At 38.3% G+C, this 24747-nt stretch overlaps 3 protein-coding genes and 1 long non-coding RNA gene across 5 annotated transcripts in view; 1 reads left to right on the top strand and 3 right to left on the bottom strand.

Moving 5' to 3' along the window:
• Window positions 1-582: 582 nt before the first annotated feature.
• On the bottom strand, window positions 583-3619 carry LOC127500622 (interferon-inducible GTPase 5-like). 2 transcript variants are annotated; one of them, XM_051871918.1, is made up of 4 exons: window positions 3463-3619; window positions 3071-3154; window positions 1606-2173; window positions 583-1394 (listed from the first exon to the last, which is right to left on the bottom strand). In XM_051871918.1, exons 3-4 carry the CDS (start codon window positions 2171-2173, stop codon window positions 766-768), a joined length of 1197 nt encoding a protein of 398 aa, XP_051727878.1. In that variant the 5' UTR covers window positions 3071-3154; window positions 3463-3619; the 3' UTR covers window positions 583-765. The 2 variants fall into 2 exon arrangements, with proteins under 2 accessions (XP_051727878.1, XP_051727879.1); XM_051871919.1 differs by lacking the exon at window positions 3071-3154 and having other exon boundaries at window positions 3463-3612.
• A 2429-nt stretch (window positions 3620-6048) lies between these two features.
• On the bottom strand, window positions 6049-14594 carry LOC127500620 (interferon-inducible GTPase 5-like). Its single transcript, XM_051871914.1, has 4 exons — window positions 14470-14594; window positions 14093-14182; window positions 7352-7919; window positions 6049-7128 (listed from the first exon to the last, which is right to left on the bottom strand). Exons 3-4 carry the CDS (start codon window positions 7917-7919, stop codon window positions 6500-6502), a joined length of 1197 nt encoding a protein of 398 aa, XP_051727874.1. The 5' UTR covers window positions 14093-14182; window positions 14470-14594; the 3' UTR covers window positions 6049-6499.
• The window catches only part of LOC127500625 (uncharacterized), a 34071-nt gene continuing 16785 nt past the window's right edge, over window positions 7462-24747 (top strand). Inside the window, exons 1-2 of the long non-coding RNA XR_007926372.1 lie at window positions 7462-7589; window positions 21359-21418. This is a non-coding gene — a long non-coding RNA (uncharacterized LOC127500625). The remainder of the gene's footprint in view (window positions 7590-21358; window positions 21419-24747) is intronic.
• Window positions 16082-23611, bottom strand: si:dkey-79i2.4 (uncharacterized). The gene is given in 5 exon segments (XM_051871911.1): window positions 16082-20436; window positions 21120-21309; window positions 21311-21688; window positions 22170-22196; window positions 22380-23611. Coding segments are annotated over 5 exon segments (2421 nt in total). The 5' UTR covers window positions 23586-23611; the 3' UTR covers window positions 16082-19816.

Below are 24747 nucleotides of genomic sequence, written 5' to 3'. Positions count from 1 at the left end.
TGCTCCAGAAACCTCTTTAACCCATGAGTCTGCTTCAGAGCCTGCTTCAACCCCTGAGTCCTCCAGTGCTCAGGTCACCCACTGTTCCATGGCCCTGGTTCACCACTGCACCATGTCCCTCTGCGCCATGGTCCTGTCATGTGATTTCCCCGTTCCCACATGTGGTCTTGCCATGTGCTCCCCTTGTGAATGTGTCATGTTGTCATTGGTTGTTTTAGTCATGTGTTCCCCAAGTTCATGCATTTAAAGCCTTTTGTTACTTTGTCGTGTATGGGATTTATGTAACCCTGCTATTGGTGAGTGTTTTGGTCAAGTCTGCTAATGAGTCAAGTCTGCTCATGTTCCAGTCAAGTCTTTGTTTTGTATTTGCTCACTTTAAATTATATTAAAAAAACTGCACATGGGTTCTTCAACTCGCCTTCAGTGGACTATTGTTACAGCATCCTAAGTGTAGCAGTGGCAACAGAGGTGATGTTGCAGCATTATTTGTCCAAGGGGAAAGTAAAGTAAAAGGAAGAGAGGTCCAAAACCAAACATATTACATTTAGTACACTTATTCCAGTTGAAAAAAAAAGAACAAAATGAAAAGAAATGCAAGATTACGTTTATTGAACTAGCATAAATTTGCTACATCTAAAACAAGAAAAAAAATAACACAGTTACTTATTAGCCAAACAAGCAGTACTTTTTCCCCCTCAAATGCAAGTTTGAATAAAAGCAACAGTAAATACATGTAAATTTCTATCCTGACACGTTCTGTCATGTTTACACAGCAGTTTCCACTGAAGCCATTAATACATTTTTGGCATCTTCTGCTATGTCGTTGAGAGCTTTTTTCAGCATTGTTGAAACTGTCATATAGGACATTCCTCCTGCCACCACAGTACCAAGAATGGGTATGAGGCTCACAACATACTCAACTGCATTTTCAGCCATAGCCAGGGATGCAGCACCCAGTAAAGATAATATTGAAGCTGGGTTTATCCCACCACGCAGTGGCGACTTCATCAGACTCTTCAGTTCCTCAATGGTCTTCCCAGATTTCTCACAAAGCCTCTGTAGAGATGGATCATCCATACCAAAGGTATTGTAGTACATTTCAGTCTCTTTTTTGACAATGACTAAATCCACAGCAACTGATAGACCAGGAAGTGGAACTGTAGCCACACAAGCAGACAGAAGGGCTACTTTTCCAATATTTGCCTCTAAAGCTTCCTTCTTTTTCTCATTAATCTCCAGTGTAATATTCGGCAAAGCCAACAGCAGCACACGTCTCTTATGCTGTGGAAGCTCTTTCTCCATCCTTTCCTGCAGCTGATTTAAATCATACTTGCCGAGCTCAAAGCTAGAAATCAAGAACACGACAGGATCCTCTATGCCGATCTTTCTCAGCCCTAGACAGAAACAAGAATGGGCATCATGAAATAAGTCATATTTTAAAATAATAATAATTATATCTAAATAGGCTATGTATCATTTTCAATATAATCCTTAATTGTTATTTTTACATTAGTAAACTATATTTGTTCAATGTGAAAAATTTAAACACAACATCTTAAACTTTTTCTTGTTTAAATTGTTGTCATAACAAACTGAATAACTGACCGTTTTCACAATCCTCTCGGATGGCATCCAGTGTCTTTTTCTGGTCAAAGTTCTTCTTCCTCTTCTCAGCAGTAATGCATGAGTCAATCTTAGAACGAACAAAATAAAACTTTTTCCTCATGTTTATGATCTCTTTGGCCAGCTGAGTGTGGCATTCTCTGAACCGATCCGAAGCAATGATGATGAAAAAATCATAGCGTTCAAACTGAACCAGTTTAAGATACTCATTAGCTTTGAAGTTTGGTGTTCCAATTCCAGGAAGATCCCACACTTTCACATTTTTGTACTTAGGGTGGAAGTAAACTTCAGGCTCCATAGTGGTTTCTACTGGGCCAGTTTTAGCAGAGTCCTCTTCTTCATCCCCTAAACCCCTGAATGCATTGACAAACGTGGACTTTCCAGAACCTGACTCTCCCGTCACACCAATGTTAAGTTCTACAAGATCTTGCTTTTTGAGGTATTCTTTGATTGTGTTTATCGCTGATGGGAGATCCTGAGTAGATATTGAATCTTTAATATCCTCCAGGTCCTCCTGATTTATTATACAATAATCTTCAAATGTAGCCATCTAAAAAAGAACCGTCAAGTTCAACAGTGTTATAAAAAAGAAACTGTCGAAAATATGTTGCATAAAACAACAGCTTAAGATGTCAGTGCCACAATTATGTTCAGTTTCATTTTCATGGACTTTTAGCTTGCTTATCTTCAGTCTCCTGTCTCCTTTGTTCTCAGTTTACTGCCACTTGTTTGTATCCTAGGTTACTCATTACGTTCTAGTTTCTCACTATGGTTACTATCAGTTCCCTCTTTTGTAACACCTGTGTTTATCCAGTCATCTTTGTTTTCTCTATATCTGTCTGTGTTTCAGACAGGATATGCTGCTTACCTACACCCCTTTGCTGAACCGTGACAGACAGTCCCTTTCTGTGTGTTGGCCCATTTTAGCTGAAACTTAAAGGCCTGGTTTCACAGACGGGGCTTAGATTAAACCAGGATTAGGCCTTTGTTCAATATTAGGGCATTTAAGTAGCTTTTATAAACGTGCCTTACAAAAATGTTAAGATATGTAAGTGCAAGATGCTTTCAGTTAAGACACCTCAAACATGCATTTTAGTCATGAGACTAGGCTTAAACCTTCTGTTAAACCGGGGGAAAGTCCCATTTTATCTGATGGGAGGTCCTATCTTAGCATTTCTCCATATAGTCAATACATGATTCATGAAACCATTCTTTTCAAACCAATCATACACTCATTTTAAGTTTCAGAAAAAAAAAAGATTTGCCCCGCACACTTTTCAATAAGGGGTATTGTGCTCATGCAAAGTAAATGTGTGGACATCACAAGAGTCAATCTTAAATGCAAAAACAAAAATGTAAAAAAAAAAAAAATAGGTGCGGTTTGAAAACTGAAACTGAAAACTGTAAAGCATAACACAGACCCTCTTACATTTTTTTTTAATCTCACCGTTATGTTTCAGAGCACGAGACACAGGAAGAACTTAGACCAAGAATAGGGGGGCTGTTGTTTCCTTCACCAATGTGAAATTTACTGTTGTAAAGAAAAGTTTGAAGTACATTTCAATCAAGGAGTGCGAATGAATACATGAATTAATCTTATAATGTATAGCCTTTTTGATTCATCAGGCATTTTCAATGTAACATTTGACTGCTATAAAGTTTCTAAAATGGATTTTACATTATAGCATTGAAGGAGACTTTAAATAAATTTATACCAGATATTTGTTTTTATTTTGCTGCCTCATGCTAAAAGTGTGAGGATAGCACACGAATTCTGAACATTTCATTTTACAACAAGAAATACATTGTTTTGAAAAGTTCTATAAACATCTTTCTTACCAAAATCTTCTGAATAATCCACAGAGCAAGAACACACTGACAGCAAATCTGAAATTAAGATCTGAAATGAAGCCTGTAACTGTGCAGACCTATTACCTTTTACTCTGGACATAAATCAAAAGCAGTGTGAGATCAGCCCAAAAAAATACTTTCACTTTCACTGCAAAATCACCATAGTAACAAGAGTCAGAGTCATGTAAATATTTACCTGGAGTTCATTTGTTAAAATTTGTGCATTAACACCCAGGGGCGTTGATAGACCCATTTAACTGCCCAACCACCCAATTAAGTATTCATAGATTCAATAAAGATTTATAAACGTTTGTACATCTCTAAGGTTGCTCATATGTAAATAGTCATTTTAGATGTTGTCAGTAACATATGTCGATATGTTTCGAGGTCTATGGAAATGTTTGGTTGAACCCCACTTGACAAGCAATTGTAATCTTTTTTTTAATTTAACATTATTTTTTTCCTTTTCTATTTTGGACACACTGACTGGGGTGGATATCTGCTTTCATTGAGGCTTAATTGAGGCATTGAGGCAGACCCTGATGACGTCATCCAATCTTACTCCCTTGACGTGACAGTCCCACTTTCTTCACACTAATTTTTCCAGTACTTCAAAGCTCCAATGTCTGAATATTATCCAATTTAAGTGTTACTTTTAATATGATTACCAAAAACATTTTTGTTCATCCTACAACTTATTGTCTTCATTTGTAAAACTTAAAGTCATTCAATCAAAAACCACAGCCAATCAGAACACAGTGTGGGAGGGGCTCTTGCAGCATTTGCACAGCACCAGAGATTAAACTTGACGGCGCTCGCAAGGAAATGGATTAAAGGAACACTCCACTTTTTTTGAAAATAGGCTAATTTTCCAACTCCCCTAGAGTTAAACAGTTGAGTTTTACCGTTTTCGAATCCATTCAGCCGATCTCCGGGTCTGGCGGTACCACTTTTAGCATAGCTTAGCATAGTTCATTGAATCTGATTAGACCGTTAGCATCTCGTTAAAAAATGACCAAAGAGTTTCAATATTTTTCCTATTTAAAACTTGACTCTTCTGTAGTTACATCGTGTACTAAGACCGACGGAAAATGAAAAGTTGTGATTTTCTAGGCCGATATGGCTAGGAACTATACTCTCATGACTCTTTGGTCATTTTTTAACGAGATGCTAACGGTCTAATCAGATTCAATTATCTATGCTAAGCTATGCTAAAAGTGGTACCGCCAGACCCGGAGATCGGCTGAATGGATTCGAAAACGGTAAAACTCAACTGTTTAACTCTAGGGGAGTTGGAAAATGAGCCTATTTTCAAAAAAAGTGGAGTGTTCCTTTAAGTAGCCTACATAATCAATTCACAAATATTACACCATTCAAATATCATTAAAAATACATACTGAGCTACTATAACAATCTTTGTCATAGAATACACTTGTTTGTTCACAGTTCTTGCTTCCATTTCTTTAATTTCAAGATCCGAGGTGAATTATTCATTGTTGCTACAAAGCTGGGAGCACTAAATGATATTCAAAGTCACGTTACACACTTTTAACATTGAATAAAGCACATAAACATTACCTGAGATTAGCACTGCCATACTTTGTGTTGTTGTTCCAACCGCGACTCCGCAAAAAATAGAAACCGTTTCTAAAATAGAATCGTTGTGTGTCACCTGTCGAGGCTGGTTAGGACAACTGGTAACTTAAACACCTATGATTGGTCATTATTTTCAACAGAAATCCCTGTGATTGGCAACAATAGCCTATTCAACGCTGCAAAATCACGTTGTGAATAGACACATTCAGAGCCGTCGGCTCTGGACACATTGGCAACGCTGTTGATCTTACATGACACGAATATAACAACCAGATCGCTTTCATTTAGCTACTTACTTTTCTGTTTTATTTAAAAATACAAATTATATGTTACACATAGTATCCTGCATGCAATGAATAAAATTATATAAGTTGCATTGACTTGACCAAGCAGGCAAGGTATGGCAGACGTCATACCCAATTGACGCCCCTGCTTAAAATAGGATGGTATGTTTATTCAGAGCTACGTTTACCTTCTTTTTTGTTTATTAAAGGGAAACTATTAATGAATTGTGAAGAAAGTATACTTGCAAATACACACAAGGTCATGTGGCATATAACACACAAGAACAATCAGAAAAACTCCTTAGTCCTTGATAAATATTTACAAACAAACAAACAATTTAAAATAAAATAACTTTATTTAAAGTTAGTATTTGGCTGATTAGAGTATGACAGAGTATTCAAACCTGTTCTCTGACTTATTAATGAAAAACAGTACAATGAGAATAAGGAGTGTCAGGACTGCCTCAAAGGACCAGAGTGTGATTGTACACACCCAGGTTTGAAGTTAATCTCAAAAGGCAAAATGTTTTCACCATAGTACAGAGACTAAGAGACTTGAATGTTTGAAATTTGCATCCAAATACACATATGCAAATCTTTATTTTGGACGGATCAGCAACAAACAAAATAATGAAAAAGGCCAAATAAAATAATGTGGCTACTGAGCAATGTAAGGGAAACCCAGATTCGAGGATAAGTTTGAACCCAGATGGAGGTATTTATTCAACACTTTATAAGATAAATAACAACAATAATTGTAGTGCAGAGACACTGGATGACTGAATAACTATGAATTATGAAAAGTAAATTAGAAAGAAGAGAGAGCCAAAAGAAATCTATCAGGTAAGAAAGACACTGATCAATGATGTAGAGAAATGTGAATTTTGAGCAAATATACATTTGCAAATAAAAGTTATTTTTTCCAAAGGTAACAATTATTATTGTAGCAAATCTTATACATTTAATCACATGTCTGTATTTTACAGTACCTCAAATGTAAGCTGCTTTGGATAAAAGCAACAGATAATGTAAACGTGAAATCTATATCATACATGTCTTTTAGATATTTTGTATTAAATGTCAAAAAAAAAATTGTCTATAAATACCCCATTAGTTCTAAACGCTGTTGCATATTCTTTCATTTTCTACACTTCAGTCTCCAGTGAAGCCATCAGCACGTTCCTAGCATCATCAGCGATGTCATTCAGAGCTCTCTTCAGCATTCCTGAGACAGTCAGATAAGACAGTCCTCCTGCCACCAAACTGCCAATAATGGGAATGAAGCTCATAAGTAACTCAACAGCATCTTCTGATATAAGAAAAGACGCAGCACCCAGCAAGGTTAATATTGAACTTGTGTTTATCCCTTGATGCAGAGGAGACTTCATCAGACTCTTCAGTTCCTCTATGGTTTTCCCAGATCTTTCACAGAGCTTCTGTAGGGATGGATCATCCAGACCAAACACACTGTAGTACTTTCTCAACTCATCTGCTATGATGGCTATATCTGCAGTGATCGAAAGACCAGGAAGAGGAATAGCAGCTACACAAGCAGACAGGAAAGCAACTTTTCCAATGTTTTCCTCCAGAGCTTTCTTCTTTTTCTCATTAATCTCCAGTGTTATATTCGGCAAAGCCAACATCAGCACACGTCTCTTATGCTGCGGAAGCTCTTTCTCCATCCTCTCCTGCAGCTGATTTAAATCATACTTGCCGAGCTCCCAACCAGAGATCAGGAACACGACAGGATCCTCTATACCGATCTTTCTCAGCCCTAGACAGAAACAGGAAAGGGCATCATGAAATATGTCAAAAAAAAGGATTACTATATATTTATTTTATAATAATAAATGTATAAATAATATAGGCTAATAAATAATTATCAGTGTAATTAAAATCATCATTGTTTTTACTGGTTCAATACAATAATCGTAAAGATAACATCTAAATCTCTTTGTTGCTAAAAAAACATTGTAATGTGAACTGAATAAACCAACCGTTTTTACAATCCTCTCGGATGGTATCCAGCGTCTTTTTCTGGTCAAAGTTCTTCTTCCTCTTCTCAGCAGTAATACAAAAGTCAATCTTGGAACGAACAAAATAAAACTTTTTCCCCATGTTCTTGATCTCTTTGGCCAGCTGAGTGTGGCATTCTCTGAACCGATCCGAAGCAATGATGATGAAAAAATCATAGCGTTCGAACTGAACCAGTTCAAGATACTCATCGGCTTTGAAGTTTGGTGTTCCAATTCCAGGAAGATCCCACACTTTCACATTTTTGTATTTAGGGTGAAGGTAAACTTCAGCCTCCATAGTGGTTTCTACTGGGCCAGTTTTAGCAGAGCCTTCGTCTTCATCCCCTAAACCCCTGAATGCATTGACAAACGTGGACTTTCCAGAACCTGACTCTCCCGTCACACCAATGTTAAGTTCTACAAGATCTTGCTGTTTGAGGTATTCTTTGATCGTGTTTATCGCTGATGGGAGATCCTGAGTAGATATGGATTCTTTAATATCCTCCAGGTCCTCCTGAGTTATTATACAATAATCTTCAAATGTCGCCATCTAAAAAAGAATCATGTCACGTGTTATAAAAAAAGTGAAGCTAATGGGGAAAAAAGGGGGGAGGGGGTGGATGCAATATGTTTTTTTCTAGAAATGTACATCCCATAAAGCCTACAAAAACAAACAAACAATAATAACAGAAAATACATTGATGAGCCAAAACACTGTGATCAGTCCAGGTGAAGTGAATATTATTGGTTATCTCCTAACAAGGCTACGTCTGGGTACAAAAGATGCACTCTAAGGCTACATCCACACGAAGCCAGAGCTTACCCTATCCAATCTTTTTTTTCCCCCTTGTCTCAAGAAATATCTGCATACACACGAAACCACTGAAACGACTCAAAACGATGCCAGATCAGTATGTGGCGCTGTAATTCTGCAATTGAGATACACTAAAAACAAAGAATAAGACTTGGAGCATGCGCATAAACCTTGCGCGCTGTATACAAACTTTAGTAAAGCTTCGAAATAAAGCTTTATTTTAATCAAGCTTTAGGCTCGGTAGCTTCTGCAGCACGAACACAAGCATTTAGTACGCTATTATTGTTGTTGTTGCTGTTTTGTGCTGTTAGCGGTGTCTGACTAGGGTCGACACGTGGGGTGATGACATCATCGTTTCACAAAATATATAGATTGGCTGTACACACGAAAACGCAAAGGCGACGTTTTCAGATTTATCCACTCTGGGACCCGGATTCAAAAAATAGCGGTTTCACCTTCCGAAAACGCCAGATCCGTGTGGACGAAACGCCATATCCGATACAAAATCTGTGCGTATACACGTGCGTAATTGTGCGTCTCCGTGTGGACGGGGCCTAAAAAACACTGGGTTTTAAACAAACCAATTTGGATTGTTTTCAACCCAAGGGCTAGGTAAATATAGGACAGAACACATGTTGGGTTAATTTTACCCAGCAAATTAGGTTGTTTATTTAACCCAGCATAATGGTTTGATTTAACAATGGGTTGATTCATTTTTACTAAAATACTATCTTATGTTTTTCTTTAGTTCATACATGAATTAATGTTACAGATTAACTTAAAGGGGACCTATTATGCAAAATTCACTTTTGCATGGTGTTTGGCTATAAATGTGTGTTGGCAGTGTGTGTACACAACCACCCTATAATGATTAAAATCCAACCACTCCTTTTTTTTAATCCCCTTAAGTCATATGCAGTGTCTCAGAACAAGCCGTTTCCAGATCCCTGGCAGTGTGACGTCACATTAGCCACAGGCCACGGCCACGAATGTTGACAGACACTGCCGTTTTAACATAGAACCGCCCTGAGCGAGTTCACAGCCAGTTGTACAGTTCGCCATTGCTGCACTGATGAGAACGTCTCCCAAGCGTTTTAGGTGTTCTGTAGCTGGATGTATTAATCCACTGTCACATCCATGCCTTCCCGGACTCCGTTTCCCAGAATCGTCCTTGTTCCACTCCTGTTTTCACTTCCCTCATCAGCCTTCCCGCCATTTCCCTGGATTCCCTGCACCTGTTGTCTTCGTCAGCACTCCCTTTAAGTTGGACTCACTCCCTGCACTCCTTTGTTGATTAAATACCCTTATTATTGTGGATTTCCGTATTCGCCTCGTCTCTACACCACCTACACGTAACAGAAGAACTGACCAAACCTTTGGAAATCTACAAAAAGTATGGGATCATTCCTGGTTCCCGAGCCTCCCCAGCAAGCTTCAGCGGTGGATCGCCTGTGTGGGTGCCGGCAGGATGGTCGCCCGCTGGAGAGGTATGTGGAGGAATTTACCGAGCTTGCTTATTTGGTGAACTGGCCAGATGCCCCGTTAAACGCTTGTTTTCTAGCGGGGCTGGACGAGAACATGATTCGTTTTATTGAACCAGCGTGTTTTTTTCCCCTAGTCGAGACAATTAATCTGATTCTCTTTCTGAATTGTTCCGATTTTGTAATTGAAGAGGTTCAAGAAAAGTCATGTATTCCTCGTCCAGTCCCCACAGAAAAACAGGCGGCCTGGCCAGTTCGCCAACCGCCGATTTCCTCCGTCTACCCCTCCAGTGGGTGTTCTCCTGGTGTCCTACCGGACCCAAACCCCAAGCCGGCAGAGAAAAAGTCCACCGCTAAGTCCAGACGGCCCAAGAAGGCCGCAAAACAGCCCCAGTCCCCAGTGGATTCTGTCGCTGAGCAGCCAGAACCCCCTACAAAGCCTGTCGCCCAGTCTGAGCCCTCGCCAAGGGAGGTTGACTGACTAATAGACTTTTGAACTGAGCCCGCTCCAGCCTCCCACGAGCACGCTCCAACCTCCCACGAGCACGCTCCAGCCTCCCACGAGCGCGCTCCAGCCTCCCACGAGCCCGCTCCAGCCCTCGCCGGGCCCGCCCCGGCTGCCAACGAGTCCGCCCCGGCTGCCAACGAGTCCGCCCCGGCTGCCAACGAGTCCGCTCCACGTGCTCCAGAGCCCGCTCCAGCAGCCCCAGAGCCCGCTCCAGCAGCCCCAGAGCCCGCTTCAGCCGGTCACGAGCCAGCCGCTCCTGCCGCCGCCGAGCCAGCCGCTCCAGCCGCCGCCGCCGCCGAGCCCGCTCTGACTCCAACCGCCGCTGAACCCACTCCAGTAGCCCACGAGCCCTTTGAACCCCTGAGTCTCCCAAAATATTTTTTTTGGGGGGGGAAGGGTATCTGTGGGTGGGAAAGATGGGGGTGGGCTAGGAGACCCTCCGTGGCCTGCCAAGACTCCTGACCCTCCGTGGCCTGCCAAGGCTCCTGACCCTCCGTGGCCTTCCCTGGCTCCTGACCCGCCGTGGCCTTCCCTGGCTCCGGACCCGCCGTGGCCTTCCCTGGCTCCGGACCCACCGTGGCCGCCCACGGCTTCAGACCCGCCCTGGAGACCTCCACACTCGCCTGCACCCCCCGCACCTGCCTGTAGGTCTCCAGGGCGCCCACCCCCCCTCCCCGCTGTTTCATTTGAGGCGTGAGGACACGCCTTCCGGGGAGAGGGAGGTATTGTCACATCCACGCCTTCCCGGACTCCGTTTCCCAGAATCCTCCTTGTTCCACTCCTGTTTTCACTTCCCTCATCAGCCTTCCCGCCATTTCCCTGGATTCCCTGCACCTGTTGTCTTCGTCAGCACTCCCTTTAAGTTGGACTCACTCCCTGCACTCCTTTGTCAGTTCTAACGTTATCCTAAATGTGTATGGTTGTGTTTCTTGCTCCTTTGTTGATTAAATACCCTTATTATTGTGGATTTCCGTATTCGCCTCGTCTCTACACCACCTACACATAACATCCACATAGCTCTCTCCATTTACTCCCGAAATCTGAGCCGCTGAAGACGAGGTGGATTAATTTTGTTTTCGAAGAAAATGCTCCCTCAACTCTACCGAAATGCGTTTATGTCTGCGCGAATCATTTCACACCGGACTGCTTTGTGAACGAATGTCAATACAAAGGGACAATACAAAACAGAGGTTGTGCTAAAAAGTTGTTACTCAAGGATAGATCAGTAAACTGTTCGTGATCCAGCTTACAGTCTCCAGAGTGATACTGGATATGGCATAAGGTCTTTATATATTTGTTTACTGTTAGTTGTAGTGAGTGTTTCTGTGTAATTCACTGTGTATGTTGATGATAATGCAAGGGAGAGAGAGAGAGTTTATGGATAATATTTTAATGCACACTTGCACTGTTTTATTAAGCTCTTACAGTGATTTTTTTAGAGTGAAAACAGACGCTTCATCTTTTGTGTGAAGTACAATAAACGTCATAAAACTCATCTGTAAAGTCGAACGGGGTCCGGTACAACAGGCTTGTAGTAATATAGTGGATAAAAACAAGAAAACAATATAACTTTTAACTGTAATTGAACTAAAGTATACCTGTTCTATCTCCATGCAGCATTTATTTGCAGTTTCTGACATTATAGTGCGTCCTGACTGAATCCTGACACCAGAAAACGAGCTCTTGAAGCTCCGCCCTCTTAGGCCGAGCGCAGCCGCTCATTTGCATTTAAAGGGCACACACTGAAATGGCGCGTTTTTGCTCAACCCCAAAAAGTGACAATTTTAACATGCTATAAAAATTATCTGTGGGGTATTTTGAGCTAAAACTTCACATACACACTCTGGGGGAACTGCTAACTTGATCGCCGCCCTGTGTTTCACTCGTAGCCGAAATATGCTGTGACTGACTCCATAACCTGTCCATGAATAATCAGTGTACAATTCTGAGAACATATTTTAACATTCTAAGTATTTATATTCTGTATATTTTTGAATAAAATCATAAAATTCACGTTTCCATCGCGCGAAAAGACAGCTGCAACACTCGTCTAGGTGACTTGCATCATGACTCACATCATATGTTGCTTTGCATAAAATTAAAGGATATACAGAACAATAACAAATTTTAGATAAAATAAAATGTACACAAACCTGTATTTTACCTAAGACATGCACCAATTTGACAGAGCTGTACTGCTCTCTTCCTGGTCGCAAAAAGCCCACGATAAATAACTCAACCCCTGGGTTGTTACGTCTGACCCAGGAGCTGGGTAACACAAAAACTACCCAAACATTGGAAAAAATAACCCCAAAAAATGACCCAAAAGGCTCAACCTAGGACTTGGGTAGAAAAAATAAGAAAACTGTGGTAAGAAAACAATCAGTTCTCCTAATCAACATGTTAGATGCAAGAGGAATGGGCAGGAATAAAGATCTGAGCGACTTTGACAAGGGCCAAATTGTTATGTCAAGGCGTCTGGGTCGGAGTATATCTGAAACGTCAAGGCTTGTGGGATGCTCCTGGTCAGCAGTGGTGAGAATCTACCAACATTGGTCTGAGGAGGGACAAACCACAAACCAGCAACAGGATGTTGGGTGCCTAGCTCATTGATGCATGAGGGCAATGAAGGCTCTCCTGTCTAGTCCATGACAACAGAAGGTCTACTTGGGCACGTCACACAAAATTTTAATGATGGTTATGGGGGAATGTGTCACAACACATGCATATGATGACCCCTGTCCACCATTGAAAGTGCATACAGTGGGCACATGAGCATAGGAACTGGTGCCTTGGAGCAGTGGAAGAAGGTCGCCTGGTACAATGAGTTTTGTTTTGTTTTACATCACGTGGACAGTAGTGTACCTGTGCGGCACTACCTGGGGAAGTGATGGCACCAGGATGCACTGTGGGTTGATTAAAAACGCGATGGAGGGAGTGTGATGATCTGGGAAATGTTCTGCTGGGAGAACCTGGGTCCGGCCATTCATGTGGATGTAAATTTGACATGTCACAGGTGCCACCTGCCAAAACATTGATGCAGACCAGGTTCATGACAATGGTGTTCCCTGGTGGAAGTGGTCTCTTTCAGCGTGGCCTGCCACACTGCACACATTGTTCAGGAATGATTTGAGGAACATGATGAAGAATTCAAGGTATTGCCCTGGCCTCCAGTCCAAACTCCCCAGATCTCCATCCAAATGAGCATTGGTGGGATGTGCTGGACCACAAGTTCGATCATTGGCAACTCCACCTTGCAATCTACAGGACTTGAAGGATCTGCTGCTAATGTCTTGGTGCCAGATACTACAGGACACCTTCAGGGGTCTTTTAGAGTCCACGCCTCGACAGGTCGGCGCTGTTTTGGCAGCACATGGAGGACCAACAGCATATTAGGTAGCATATCACAATGTTTTGGCTCATCAGGGTATTTTTTGTTATTGTTTATTTATATTTTTATTATCATTACTAATGTTATACATATGCATCTTCTCCCAACATCTCATGTCAGTTTAACGTATATTCTTCGGTAAAATCTTAACTGTTTTATTATTACATGCCCATTTCAGCAGAAACTCCCATATTAACTGGGATTAAGATTATGGATTTTTTATTTTGTGATCATCAAGATATATATGAAACCTTACTTTTTGCATTAATTTTAAGTTTTGTAAAATGATTCGCCTTGCCCACTCTAACAAATAGCAACATCAGTTGATTTATGGCAGTTGTTACTGTGGCAATAGCCTAGTTTAAACAGCTGATTGTTGAAACAGCTGATATTTAATCTTAACAACTTTTAACACTTTAGCTTAATCTGGTCCATTGATTGTACTTTTACCCTATTTCAGTTATATAATCCGACTAAAAAGTACTAAATGAATGTAGGCTATATATATGATAAGATTGAAAGATCTTACCTTTTTCAATCTCACTTTTGAGCATCCGAGGACGAGACGCTGGAAGAATGAATAGACCAAGAATAGGACTGCCGCTTCCTTTATTTACTGCTGTATGAACAGAAGTTTGAAGTACATTCAATAAATCAAATAACTCTAATGTGAAACTTACTTGATTCGTTAAAGTACTTTTAGTGGTAGATTTGTTTGCTAAGAAGAAAAATAGCTTCTCACAAATGCATTTCACAGCAATTAAATAGGTTTTTATATACATTTATATTCGATAATCATTTAAATTCTGTCGGCTCACACTTCTGTGTACAGGCCTAACTAAATGAGATTGCTGTCAACTGTAAAAATACATTGCAATAGAGACAAGTAGCCTGCATTATTATTACCAAATTCTTCTCAGCAGTCAGTCCACACAGCAAGAATGCACTTACTGAAATAAAAAAAACTAATTGCGCAAACCTAAACTTTTCCACCGGAAAGAAAACTGAACGACAGCAGAACGAGATCCACATACACACAAAATACTTTCACTTTCACTGCTATAGGCTACATCGCCATAATAACAAGAGGCACGGCAATATTTATTCTGAGTTCATTTCATTTGCTAACATCTGCGCATTATCAACATTTACTAACACAACAAATCAGAAAGGTGTGTGTACGGGTGCGGCAGCACGTCGCAGGAGCGGAGCAGAGCAGAGGCGGCAGTGCCGAGTCTATTTGCTGCGCCGCTTACGCTGAATTAAAGCCACAGTGCATTTTCTTTATCAAAATTGCCCTGATTAAAAAACATGAAAAATAACAAATTTCACCATAAAATCATGTGAGCTGTATCGTTTTTCACAATCACCATATCACACTAAACGCTGTGAAAAAATAAATAAAATACATGAAAACACATCACTAGTTTTTGCCCAAACTTCAAAGGTCTTTTTAAATGATTAAAACTCAGTGGCGTAACTATGTTTTAAAATGTGATGTTTAAAATGTTTATAAAAAAATATATGAAGGATAAACATAAAAGTAATCAGCTACAACACATCTAATAGAAAATGCTAAAACATATAGCAGACAATTTATTTTAATTTACATCATACCAAGAAAACCAGCCTCTCGAGACTGGTCCCTGACTCCCTGGCATAACTCAAGTAGCCAGTTCGGTGCCCTGAAGCGGATGACCGGCAGGGAACAACCAAAACTAGAACTCGCTGGAGACCGCTGTGCCCCGAAGCACAAGAGGTGGCAGGGTTGGCAGAACGGTCCCCTCAGGGCACCAAAAGGAAATGGGCACCCGAGAAGTTTCATTGCTTTGAATGCAGGCCTCACTGAGCCATCAAATTTAATTTTATCAAAATATCTAAATTTGTGTTCCGAAGTTGATTGAAGGCCTTACGGGTGTAGAATGACATGAGGGTGAGTAGCCTAATAAATCATTTTTGGGTGAACTAACCCTTTAACGATTTTAACAGTTAAAAGACTGTAAGAACTGCGTATCCGGAAGATTGAGTTCGGAAAGGGATCTAACTTTCCGTTTGAGAAGCTGACTGAACTAAAAAAAAAAAAAAAGTGATCGAAAGTGATTGAAAAGTGAGCACTGATGACTGAGTGATCGGAAGGAGAGATCAAAGCTGCTGTGTGTTGCTGTGGCAAATTGGGATTCGTTTGTGGATGGAGGAGTTTGGAGTCTGGACAAGTTCGTCATCATCGCTGATCAAGTTTGTTGCTGTTCTCTCCTTTGTGCTTCCTGATTTGGGATCGGTATCGATTTCCTGGAATCGCGTTTTCTCTGGATCTGTGAGTACTCAGTGTGGTGTCAAATTACAAAGAGCTCCAACGCACGCCAACGAATAAACTAAAATCCCAGCTGGGTAGAATTCATTACTTTAGGTTTATTGTGGTTTAATGTGATTTTCTGGACTTGTGTTGGTGTGAAATGTAATTTCATTGATTGAATTTCATTTGAAGAGAAAGAAAAAAAAAAACAACGTATCAAAAGAGTTCCAGTTTAATAAATGCATGTTTATTGTTCAGTTCACATTCTGGTGTTTTTCTGTGGAGAAAGGAGAAATGTATGGTCATGGTTATACATTTGGGAATGTTGGACCACAGTAACTGAAATTTTAGTCTGTAGTTACTTCCACTTTCTATCTACAAAACACTAAATTGACCCTAATAGTGGTATCTGAAGATCTGGGGGTGTTTTTATTAATAGAAATTAAGTAAATTTAGAAATGTGCCTTTCACCGGGTCATTGTAAATTTGGAAGTTCCCCTGGACATAATTTTTTACATTTGAGCCATATTTATTGGTGAGAGGGCTACATCAAAAATAATTTTTGATTGCATATTAATATGCTAATGTTCTGTAATGGTGCATTCGGTCATTGATTTAATGATTTACACAACTGTTAAATAAAATAATACATATTTAGGTGCCTTTATTCAGCTTGTATCAAATATGTTTGGCTTATAGGTGTGATGCTTATCTTTTTTGGAATACTTGATTGTTTCTCTGAATTTTTTAATGTGAGTTTACTTGCATAAGCCACTTTTCATGAGAAGTCATGCTCAGTTTTGTGCTGTAAAATTTTGTTTCAAGTTTAAAGTTGTGTTTATTGATACATGCATCAAAAAATAAAATATAGGCTAGTAAAAATACTATCTTCTGTGTGTACATTAATAATTAATAAATACATGATTCACATGTGTTCACTTTACATTAAGGTTCATTTTCACAGGTTATTAATGTTTATAACTCATGAATAAATGGTTCACAGGTTTCCACTTTACATTAAGGTTCACTTTCACAGATTATTAATGTTTATAACTCATGAATAAATGGTTCACAGGTTTCCACTTTACATTAAGGTTCACTTTCACAGATTATTAATGTTTATAATTCATTAATAAATGGTTCACAGGTTTCCAATTTACATCAGGGTTCACTTTCACAGGTTATCAACATTTATAACTCATTAATAAGTGGTTCACAGGTTTCCACTTTACATTAATGTTCACTTTCACAACTTATTAATGTTTATAACTTATGAATAAATGGTTCACAAGTGTCCACCCTACATTAAGGTTCACAGGTAACTAATACTGGAATTAAATTTTTCATTATTAATATCGCATCAAGTTACGGTTATCAGTGGTGTAATGTAACGAAGTAATAATACTTCGTTACAATACTTAAATATTTTTGGGGAGAATCTGTACTTTACTTGAGTTTTTATATTTCTGTCAACTTTTACTTTTACTCCACTACATTTCCTAAATAAAATTTATACTTTTACTCCGATACATTTTCCCAAAGCATTTTCGTTACTTACTACAAAATAAAGTCGGAAGAACACAGACTGCAAGAAAGCCATGCGCAAACAAGTGCTCGCACAACCGCGGTTGATTTCATTTTCCGGGTTGCGTCCGTTGCTGGAGCGGCAGAGAAGAGTGCGCTGTCATTATACAGTACGAGAGCGGCCTCTAGAGGCGACATAAAAACTATCACTGATGCCTCGTAGAGTTTGTTTTGACATGTGACGTGAGGCTCCGCGCTGCACATAGCGCGACACTTCAAAAACGGATTTAAAACGGACAACAAAACAGTATGTTACACAGTGTACACTACAGTACATGTTTTCAAATCATTATAAAGTAATTAGTTTGTTGACTAGATGCTGCATTAGTGAAGAACATTTTGCCGTCGAGGCTGAGAGGATGCTAACATTAGTACCTCAAGCGGTTAAAACAATGTGACAAAAACACCAACTGTTTAATGTCACGATTGTTACCATTCATTTGCATTAGTTTATATCCATTTGTTCGCTGTTATGCATTCGTTATCCAGCGAAGTTGCATATTTAAACTGTGTCCTCATCATGCAGCGACAGAAACATATAAAATCAGAAATGTATTCGATTTCAGTTTTTTTTTTATTTTTTTTTATCGTCACTGTAACACATTTTGACTAGATAATCTTCAAGTTTTCTAAAATAGAGGCAAATAATGTGAAAGTATACGTATAATAGAACCATGCTATGCCTTTGTGTGTAAAGATGGTTATTTTTAAGCATGACTGTTTGGATTTATATGAAATGGTAACACTTTACAATAAGAGTCCATTTGTAACATTAAATAAGGTTAATAAAAGTATTGTTCATTGTTAATTTCAACATTTACATTTTAAAGTTGTCTCTTACATTAGTTATAATACACTATGAATTAACATGAACGATCAATGTATAATTAATATATTAGTATTTTTTATATTTAAAAATTACAATAAACATTTAGCCATTTTTTAACTCAAAGAAACAAAATGTAAGAAAGAGTTAAAACTGAACACAATCTTGCTGCTCAAACTGTGTATAGAACAATTTTTAATAATATTTTTTGCTCCTTTAGTATTTTACATTTACTTGTACTTTTACTTTCAATACTTAAGTATGTTTAATATCAAAAAAAAAAAAAAAATCGTACTTAAGTACAAAAAATATCACATACTTTAAAACTTTTACTCAAGCAATATTCTTAACAGTGACTTTGACTTCTACCAAAGTCATTTTCTGGTAAGATATCTATACTTTTACTCAAGTATGGTTTTTGTGTACTTTATACACCACTGATGGTTATTATCTTATGTTTTATTTTCAAAATAAAGTTGGAATTTCATCTTTAAAAAAAAACAGAAATCAGTTTTTATACACTGCTCTGGATAGGCATCATGACCTTTTTGGAGCGTATCATGGGTAAGACAGACACTTCTGGTAAGCAACATAGTAAGAAAAGTGGCAGTCATGAGATATTAATAAGAAAACCACAAATACAACACCCTTCAGTCTAATTAGGATAGTCAATTTTTGCTGCATAATGAAATAAACCAGGAATCTGGTTTTGAGTTAAATAAGTGTGAATAAATACATTTATTAAGCATTTATAACATCTGAGTTAAAAAAAAAGCTCACTATTTGGCAGGTATTGCATTAAAGTCGCCCTTTTTTATTTATGCAGTTATAACTGCTTATTAATAATTTATAATGTATTTGTGACTTATTACTCATTAACAAATACCTTTATAAACCCTTTACAAAGGAAACCTTAATGTAAAGTGTTACCATTTTACTTTATTAGTGTCATCAGTTTAGCGTGTCTAAGCATAGGTGTGTCGCGATTAGCGCGCTAGTCTGCTATACGTGATAAATGATCAATATTGCTATCATTTGAATCAATAAGACTTTATGATGCTTGTCGAAGAGTTATAAGATATCTTAAACTTACATATTCAGGTAATGGACTACTTGCACTGAGCTTTGTGATGCACTTCCGTTTTGAAATAGTACAACTAATTTATTTCCTGTAGTATTTTCAATGTGCCGTAGTCACCAAGTTGACTAAAATGATTGTCCGCAAGAACATTTAGAAATCTGGACATTTTCAGAGACAGGAGAAGAGATATTCTGATGATTACTATGTAAAGAATATTCCAAACTTAACAGAACATGAAGTTTTACTCAAGCCGAAATGAGAAAGCGGCGGCTGTTAAACACATGCAATTATTTCAACACGGCATCAGTGCACACAAATGGACAAACATTCGAGCCACTGAATCCATTAGCACACTTCTGGCATCTTTTGCTATGTTATTCAGAGCTCTCTTAAGCATCACTGAGAAAATCTATATTGAAAATGTCTATTAATTATAAATGCTGCTGAATATAACTGTCACATTTTAAGTCTACATAGTTTCCAGTAAAGCAATCAGCACTGTTCTGGCATCTTCTGCTATGTCATTCAGAGCTCTCTTCAGCATTGTTGAGACTGTCATATAGGACATTCCTCCTGCCACCACAGAGCTAATAAAGGGTAGGGTGCTCACAACATACTCAACTACATTTTCAGCCACAGACAGGGATGTAGCACCCAGTAAGGCTGATATTGAAGCTGGGTTTATCCCATCACGCAGAGGACACTTCATCAGACTCTTCAGCTCTTCTATGCTCTTCCCAGATTTCTCACAGAGCTTCTGTAGGGATGTATCATCCAGACCAAAGGTATTGTAGTATGTTTCAGCCTCTTTTTTGATAATGGCTAAATCCACAGCAACTGAAAGACGAGGAACTGAAGCCACACAAGCAGACAGAAGGGCTACATTTTCAATATTTGCCTCTAAAGCTTTCTTCTTTTTCTCATTAATCTCCAGTGTAATATTCAGCAAAGCCAACAGCAGCACACGTCTCTTATGCTGTGGAATCTCTTTCTCCATCCTTTCCTGCAGCTGATTTAAATCATACTTGCCGAGCTCAAAGCAAGAGATCAAGAACACGACAGGATCCTCTATTTCGATCTTTCTCAGCCCTAGACAGAAACAGGAAAGGCATAAATAGATGACTGTTGTGTATTATATAATTATTAATGTATCTTAATAAATTATTATTTGGCTAACAGGCTATATAATATTCCTGAATCATTAATAGTATAATAATGACTATTTTTTGATAGACAATAGATATTTATTCAGTACAGCAGTTTTTATTTAATTAAATATGTTCATCTTTATTGTACTAAAGTTACTAGAGGTATCATAAGAGAAGATTGCAGAATTTGTATTTGCAGAACTGCTTTAAGATTTTTCTGTAACAACATCTAAAGAATGGAACTTATTGCCAGTGCATTAGATGCACTTTAATACTTACTGTTCATTTTTTATTGGTTGAAGTCGTGGCTTGTTAATAATCAAAGGTGTGAACACTTTTTTTTTTTTTGGTGGTGGTGGTGGTGGTGGTACTGGTTTGAGTATTGGTCTTTTAGTAATTTGATGTGACATGTTTTATCTTATCTTTTAAAGAACTGGCCAGGGACAACAGAAGAAAATTGGCTATTTTGGCTAACTGGCTCATTTACAGTTTCTGTTGATTTATGAGCACTGTCCCTGTCAAATCAATAAAAAAATAAAAATTATATTAAAAAAAAAAATAAAGACAATATTAGAATGTGCGCTCTGCTAAAATATTTTCATGTCATTAACTAAATGAACTTACCATTTTCACAATCCTCTCGGATGGTATCCAGTGTCTTTTTCTGGTCAAAGTTCTTCTTCCTCTTCTCAGCAGTAATAGTTGAGTCAATCTTAGAACAAACAAAATAAAACTTTTTCCCCATGTTCTTGATCTCTTTGGCCAGCTGAGTGTGGCATTCTCTGAACCGATCCAAAGCAATGATGATGAAAAAAATCATAGCGTTCAAACTGAACCAGTTTAAGATACTCATCGACATTTAGGTTTGGTGTTCCGATGCCAGGAAGATCCCACACTTTCACATTTTTGTATTTAGGGTGAAGGTAAACTTTAGGCTCCATAGTGGTTTCTACAGGGCCAGTTTTAGCAGAGCCTTCGTCTTCATCCCCTAAACCCCTGAATGCATTGACAAACGTGGACTTTCCAGAACCTGACTCTCCCGTCACACCAATGTTAAGTTCTACAAGATCTTGCTGTTTGAGGTATTCTTCAATCATGTTTATTGCTGATGGGAGATCCTGAGTAGATATGGATTTTTTGAAATCGTCCAGGTCCTCCTGTGATATTGTACAATAATCTTCAAATCCAGTTTGCTAAAAAAGAATCATGTCAATTGTGTTATAAAAAAACATTGTAAACTTTTACAAATATAGGCATATAGGGGCTCAACATGATGAGGGACACAAAAAGTGCACATTTGTTTTGTAACTACATGTTCTATGAAGCAGACAAACAATATTTTTCAAACAATATTCAAATATCTTTTTATTGAAATGTTTAAATTTGCATCACTCAGCCAGATTCCTATAACTAATTCTGTAACAAAACTGCAGCTCATGTAGCTTTAATTATGCATTTTCAACATTTAAAACATGTTGTAATTTACAATATATTTTGTAATATCTATTATATGTAATATCTTTGTTTCACAAGATATTTTGGTCACCTTTGTATTGTAGAAGTCCTAAAGTGAATTCAGGTAAAAAGGACCACTTTTGCATAAATCATCTAAAGCAGCATTAAATGTCTTTGCATTTCCAGACAGCTCCTTTAATGTTAAATCAGATATCTTACCTGCTCTCCTTTGATCCTTGTAGTTCTCTGAAATAAATATAACAATTAACATCATGCTCCAAATTAACAATAATTAGTTGAGTTGCATATTACCAGTTACATATTGTATTACAAATTAATCTGCGGTTACAAAATGACATAAATTTATTGTGATAATTTATTCTAATCATTTCCCTTCATATGATATTTTATGATTGATCATCATCATACCTCACTGATAACTATGGCATCACTGTATACATTGTAGTTCAGTTTCCCCACTGCTGCACATTTAATCTCATACTCAGTGTCTGGACTGAGATCAGTCAGAGTAACTGTATCTTGACTCGGCAACACAGGCTGATAGTTCCAGCCTGTCCCTTCTTTCATTTTGTACAGCAACCTGAGCTCCACTGTAGCTGGACATGGTGAAGGTACCTTTAAAACCACACTGCCATCTCTAACCTGTTCAACAATGGGACTGTCTGGTTTTGATGGAGGAGTAAAGCAAACAGCTTCATCACATCCATTTTCATACAGGAGAATGCAGGAACCTAAATTATTCCCCATTTCTTTTGATGTAATGATAAACTTGGCTGGTTTTCGGTCTTTTGAACTGATCAAGCTTTTAAACAACTTCAAGTTGTTCCTCATTGTATTTTTGATTTCAGGAGTCAGACATTTATTCAGCTTGGATTCAGTGGGGCTCTCATTGTTGCTTCTCCTTGATGAAGGACTCAGGTAATCCTTTTGTTTAGAAAGGAGCACATCTGACCTCTCAAAGGATGTAAAAGTGTAGCAGACCAAATTTTCAACTTCCAGATCCATCAAACTTTTATCTACGTTGATTTCTACCTTTGCTCCAAAATCATCTAGTTGTCTGAGCAAAGTTTTAAACACATCTGATTCATTTTCTTTCTCTTTCAGCCATTGTTCTAGATCACTTCCTCTGAATGGAGACTCCTCATGCTCATGCAGAAGATCAGTAAGAGCTGTATCCTTTTCCATGTCCCCACGGATTTTTGGCAAAACAATCCCAAGTTTCTTCATGAGACTCAACTTGTAGTTGCAACAATTTTGCTTCATGTTTTGTATTTTGTCATTAAACGCAGCAAAAGTCAAAGCAGGTGTGTCTTTTAGAATGTCACTGCATTTCATCTCAATTGCGCTTAAACTCTCAATGACTGATTCGAAGTTTTTCATTAGATCTATGCTGATGTTTCTTTGAAGTTTTGCAGCTCTCGTGTGTAGTTTGTCCAAGGGAAAAAGCCACACTCTCAATGGAACGACCAGTTCTTTGTTCTCTCCCAACAATTTTGGAAGTTCAGCATAAATTTTCAAAGCATCTTCAAAAGAGGCTGGATTAGATAGTAACTGGAAGTCACCATAAAATGTACAACTGAATTTTTTAACTGCCGTTTTCTGATTGTCATTCATGTTCAGATTGATATTTGCACCTACTGAAATGCCTTTCAGTTTATCCAAGGCAACTTGCACTTCTCCTGCTACTGTCTTTTCATTCTCATCTGATGACACTTCTCTATCAAACACAAAGCATCTGCCCCATACAGCACTGCAGTCACTACATGTGTTGCTGTGTCATTCTCAAAGACCTCATGGTGAGTTATATTTCCGGAAGCCAAGTGGTTCATGGTCAGTTCTTCAAACTTAGAGGTTGAATGATAATGCAAGGTCAGTCTTTGCTGTTTGAAGGACTTCTTGGTGTCATTAAGGTACTTAGCAGCTCCACTAACATGAAGTAGTCCACCTAAAAGACTCAATTTCAGACAGCTGTCAATGTTTAGTATGTTAGATTTGTCTTCAATGGAGTCTGAAGCTGTGACTTTGAAGCCTGTATTGATTTGGGGACGAGTGCGTATGCTCTGCTGCAGCTGCTCTTTATCCCAAAGTGTGATTCCTGTAATAAGAAAAACGAAAGCTTTCTTACTTTCAACAATTACATACACAATGTATGTTTAAACCTCAAAATATTAAAGAGACATGGTTTCCGAAAGTGCATTTCCCTACATCTTTCCATTTATTATATGCCTAAAACACAATATAGAAGCATTTTAGCAAACAATAATATGTTAAGACACATGCTGGTGAACCTTAGTGTCTCCATTTTGTCTAAGATTTGTTTTTATTGTAGTTTCCTTTTTTTTTTCTTTTTTAAATAATTGTGTCAGATTTTGCCACAGTTTCCTTAATAAAAATGCTTTTGGGAATGACCTCATCATCTTATCTAAGTCCACTAAAGGCAAGTCTGATCAACAGTTTATTTGACAAACCATAACAAGCAAACAAAACGATGACTTGAACTAAACTTGGCAATAAACATAACATAACCATAAACGTAATCATAACCATGAACTTGACTTATCCATGAACTAAACTCACCAGTGGTTACACAAACAAAGCTAGACAAGAGACAATGGGGACATGAAGGCTATATACACATATATGAATATACACAAAGACTAATGAATAACAAGATACACCTGAACCTAATGAACACAGTGAACCAATCAAAACGTGACGCATAAGATGCGATCCAAAACACTTTGTAAAGAAAGAAACCCTACGCGTGCATTCGCAT

Source organism: Ctenopharyngodon idella, chromosome 19 (assembly GCF_019924925.1).
Source record: "Ctenopharyngodon idella isolate HZGC_01 chromosome 19, HZGC01, whole genome shotgun sequence".
In the NCBI taxonomy this organism is placed as follows: domain Eukaryota; kingdom Metazoa; phylum Chordata; class Actinopteri; order Cypriniformes; family Xenocyprididae; genus Ctenopharyngodon; species Ctenopharyngodon idella.
This window is presented reverse-complemented; position numbering and strand designations above follow the sequence as displayed.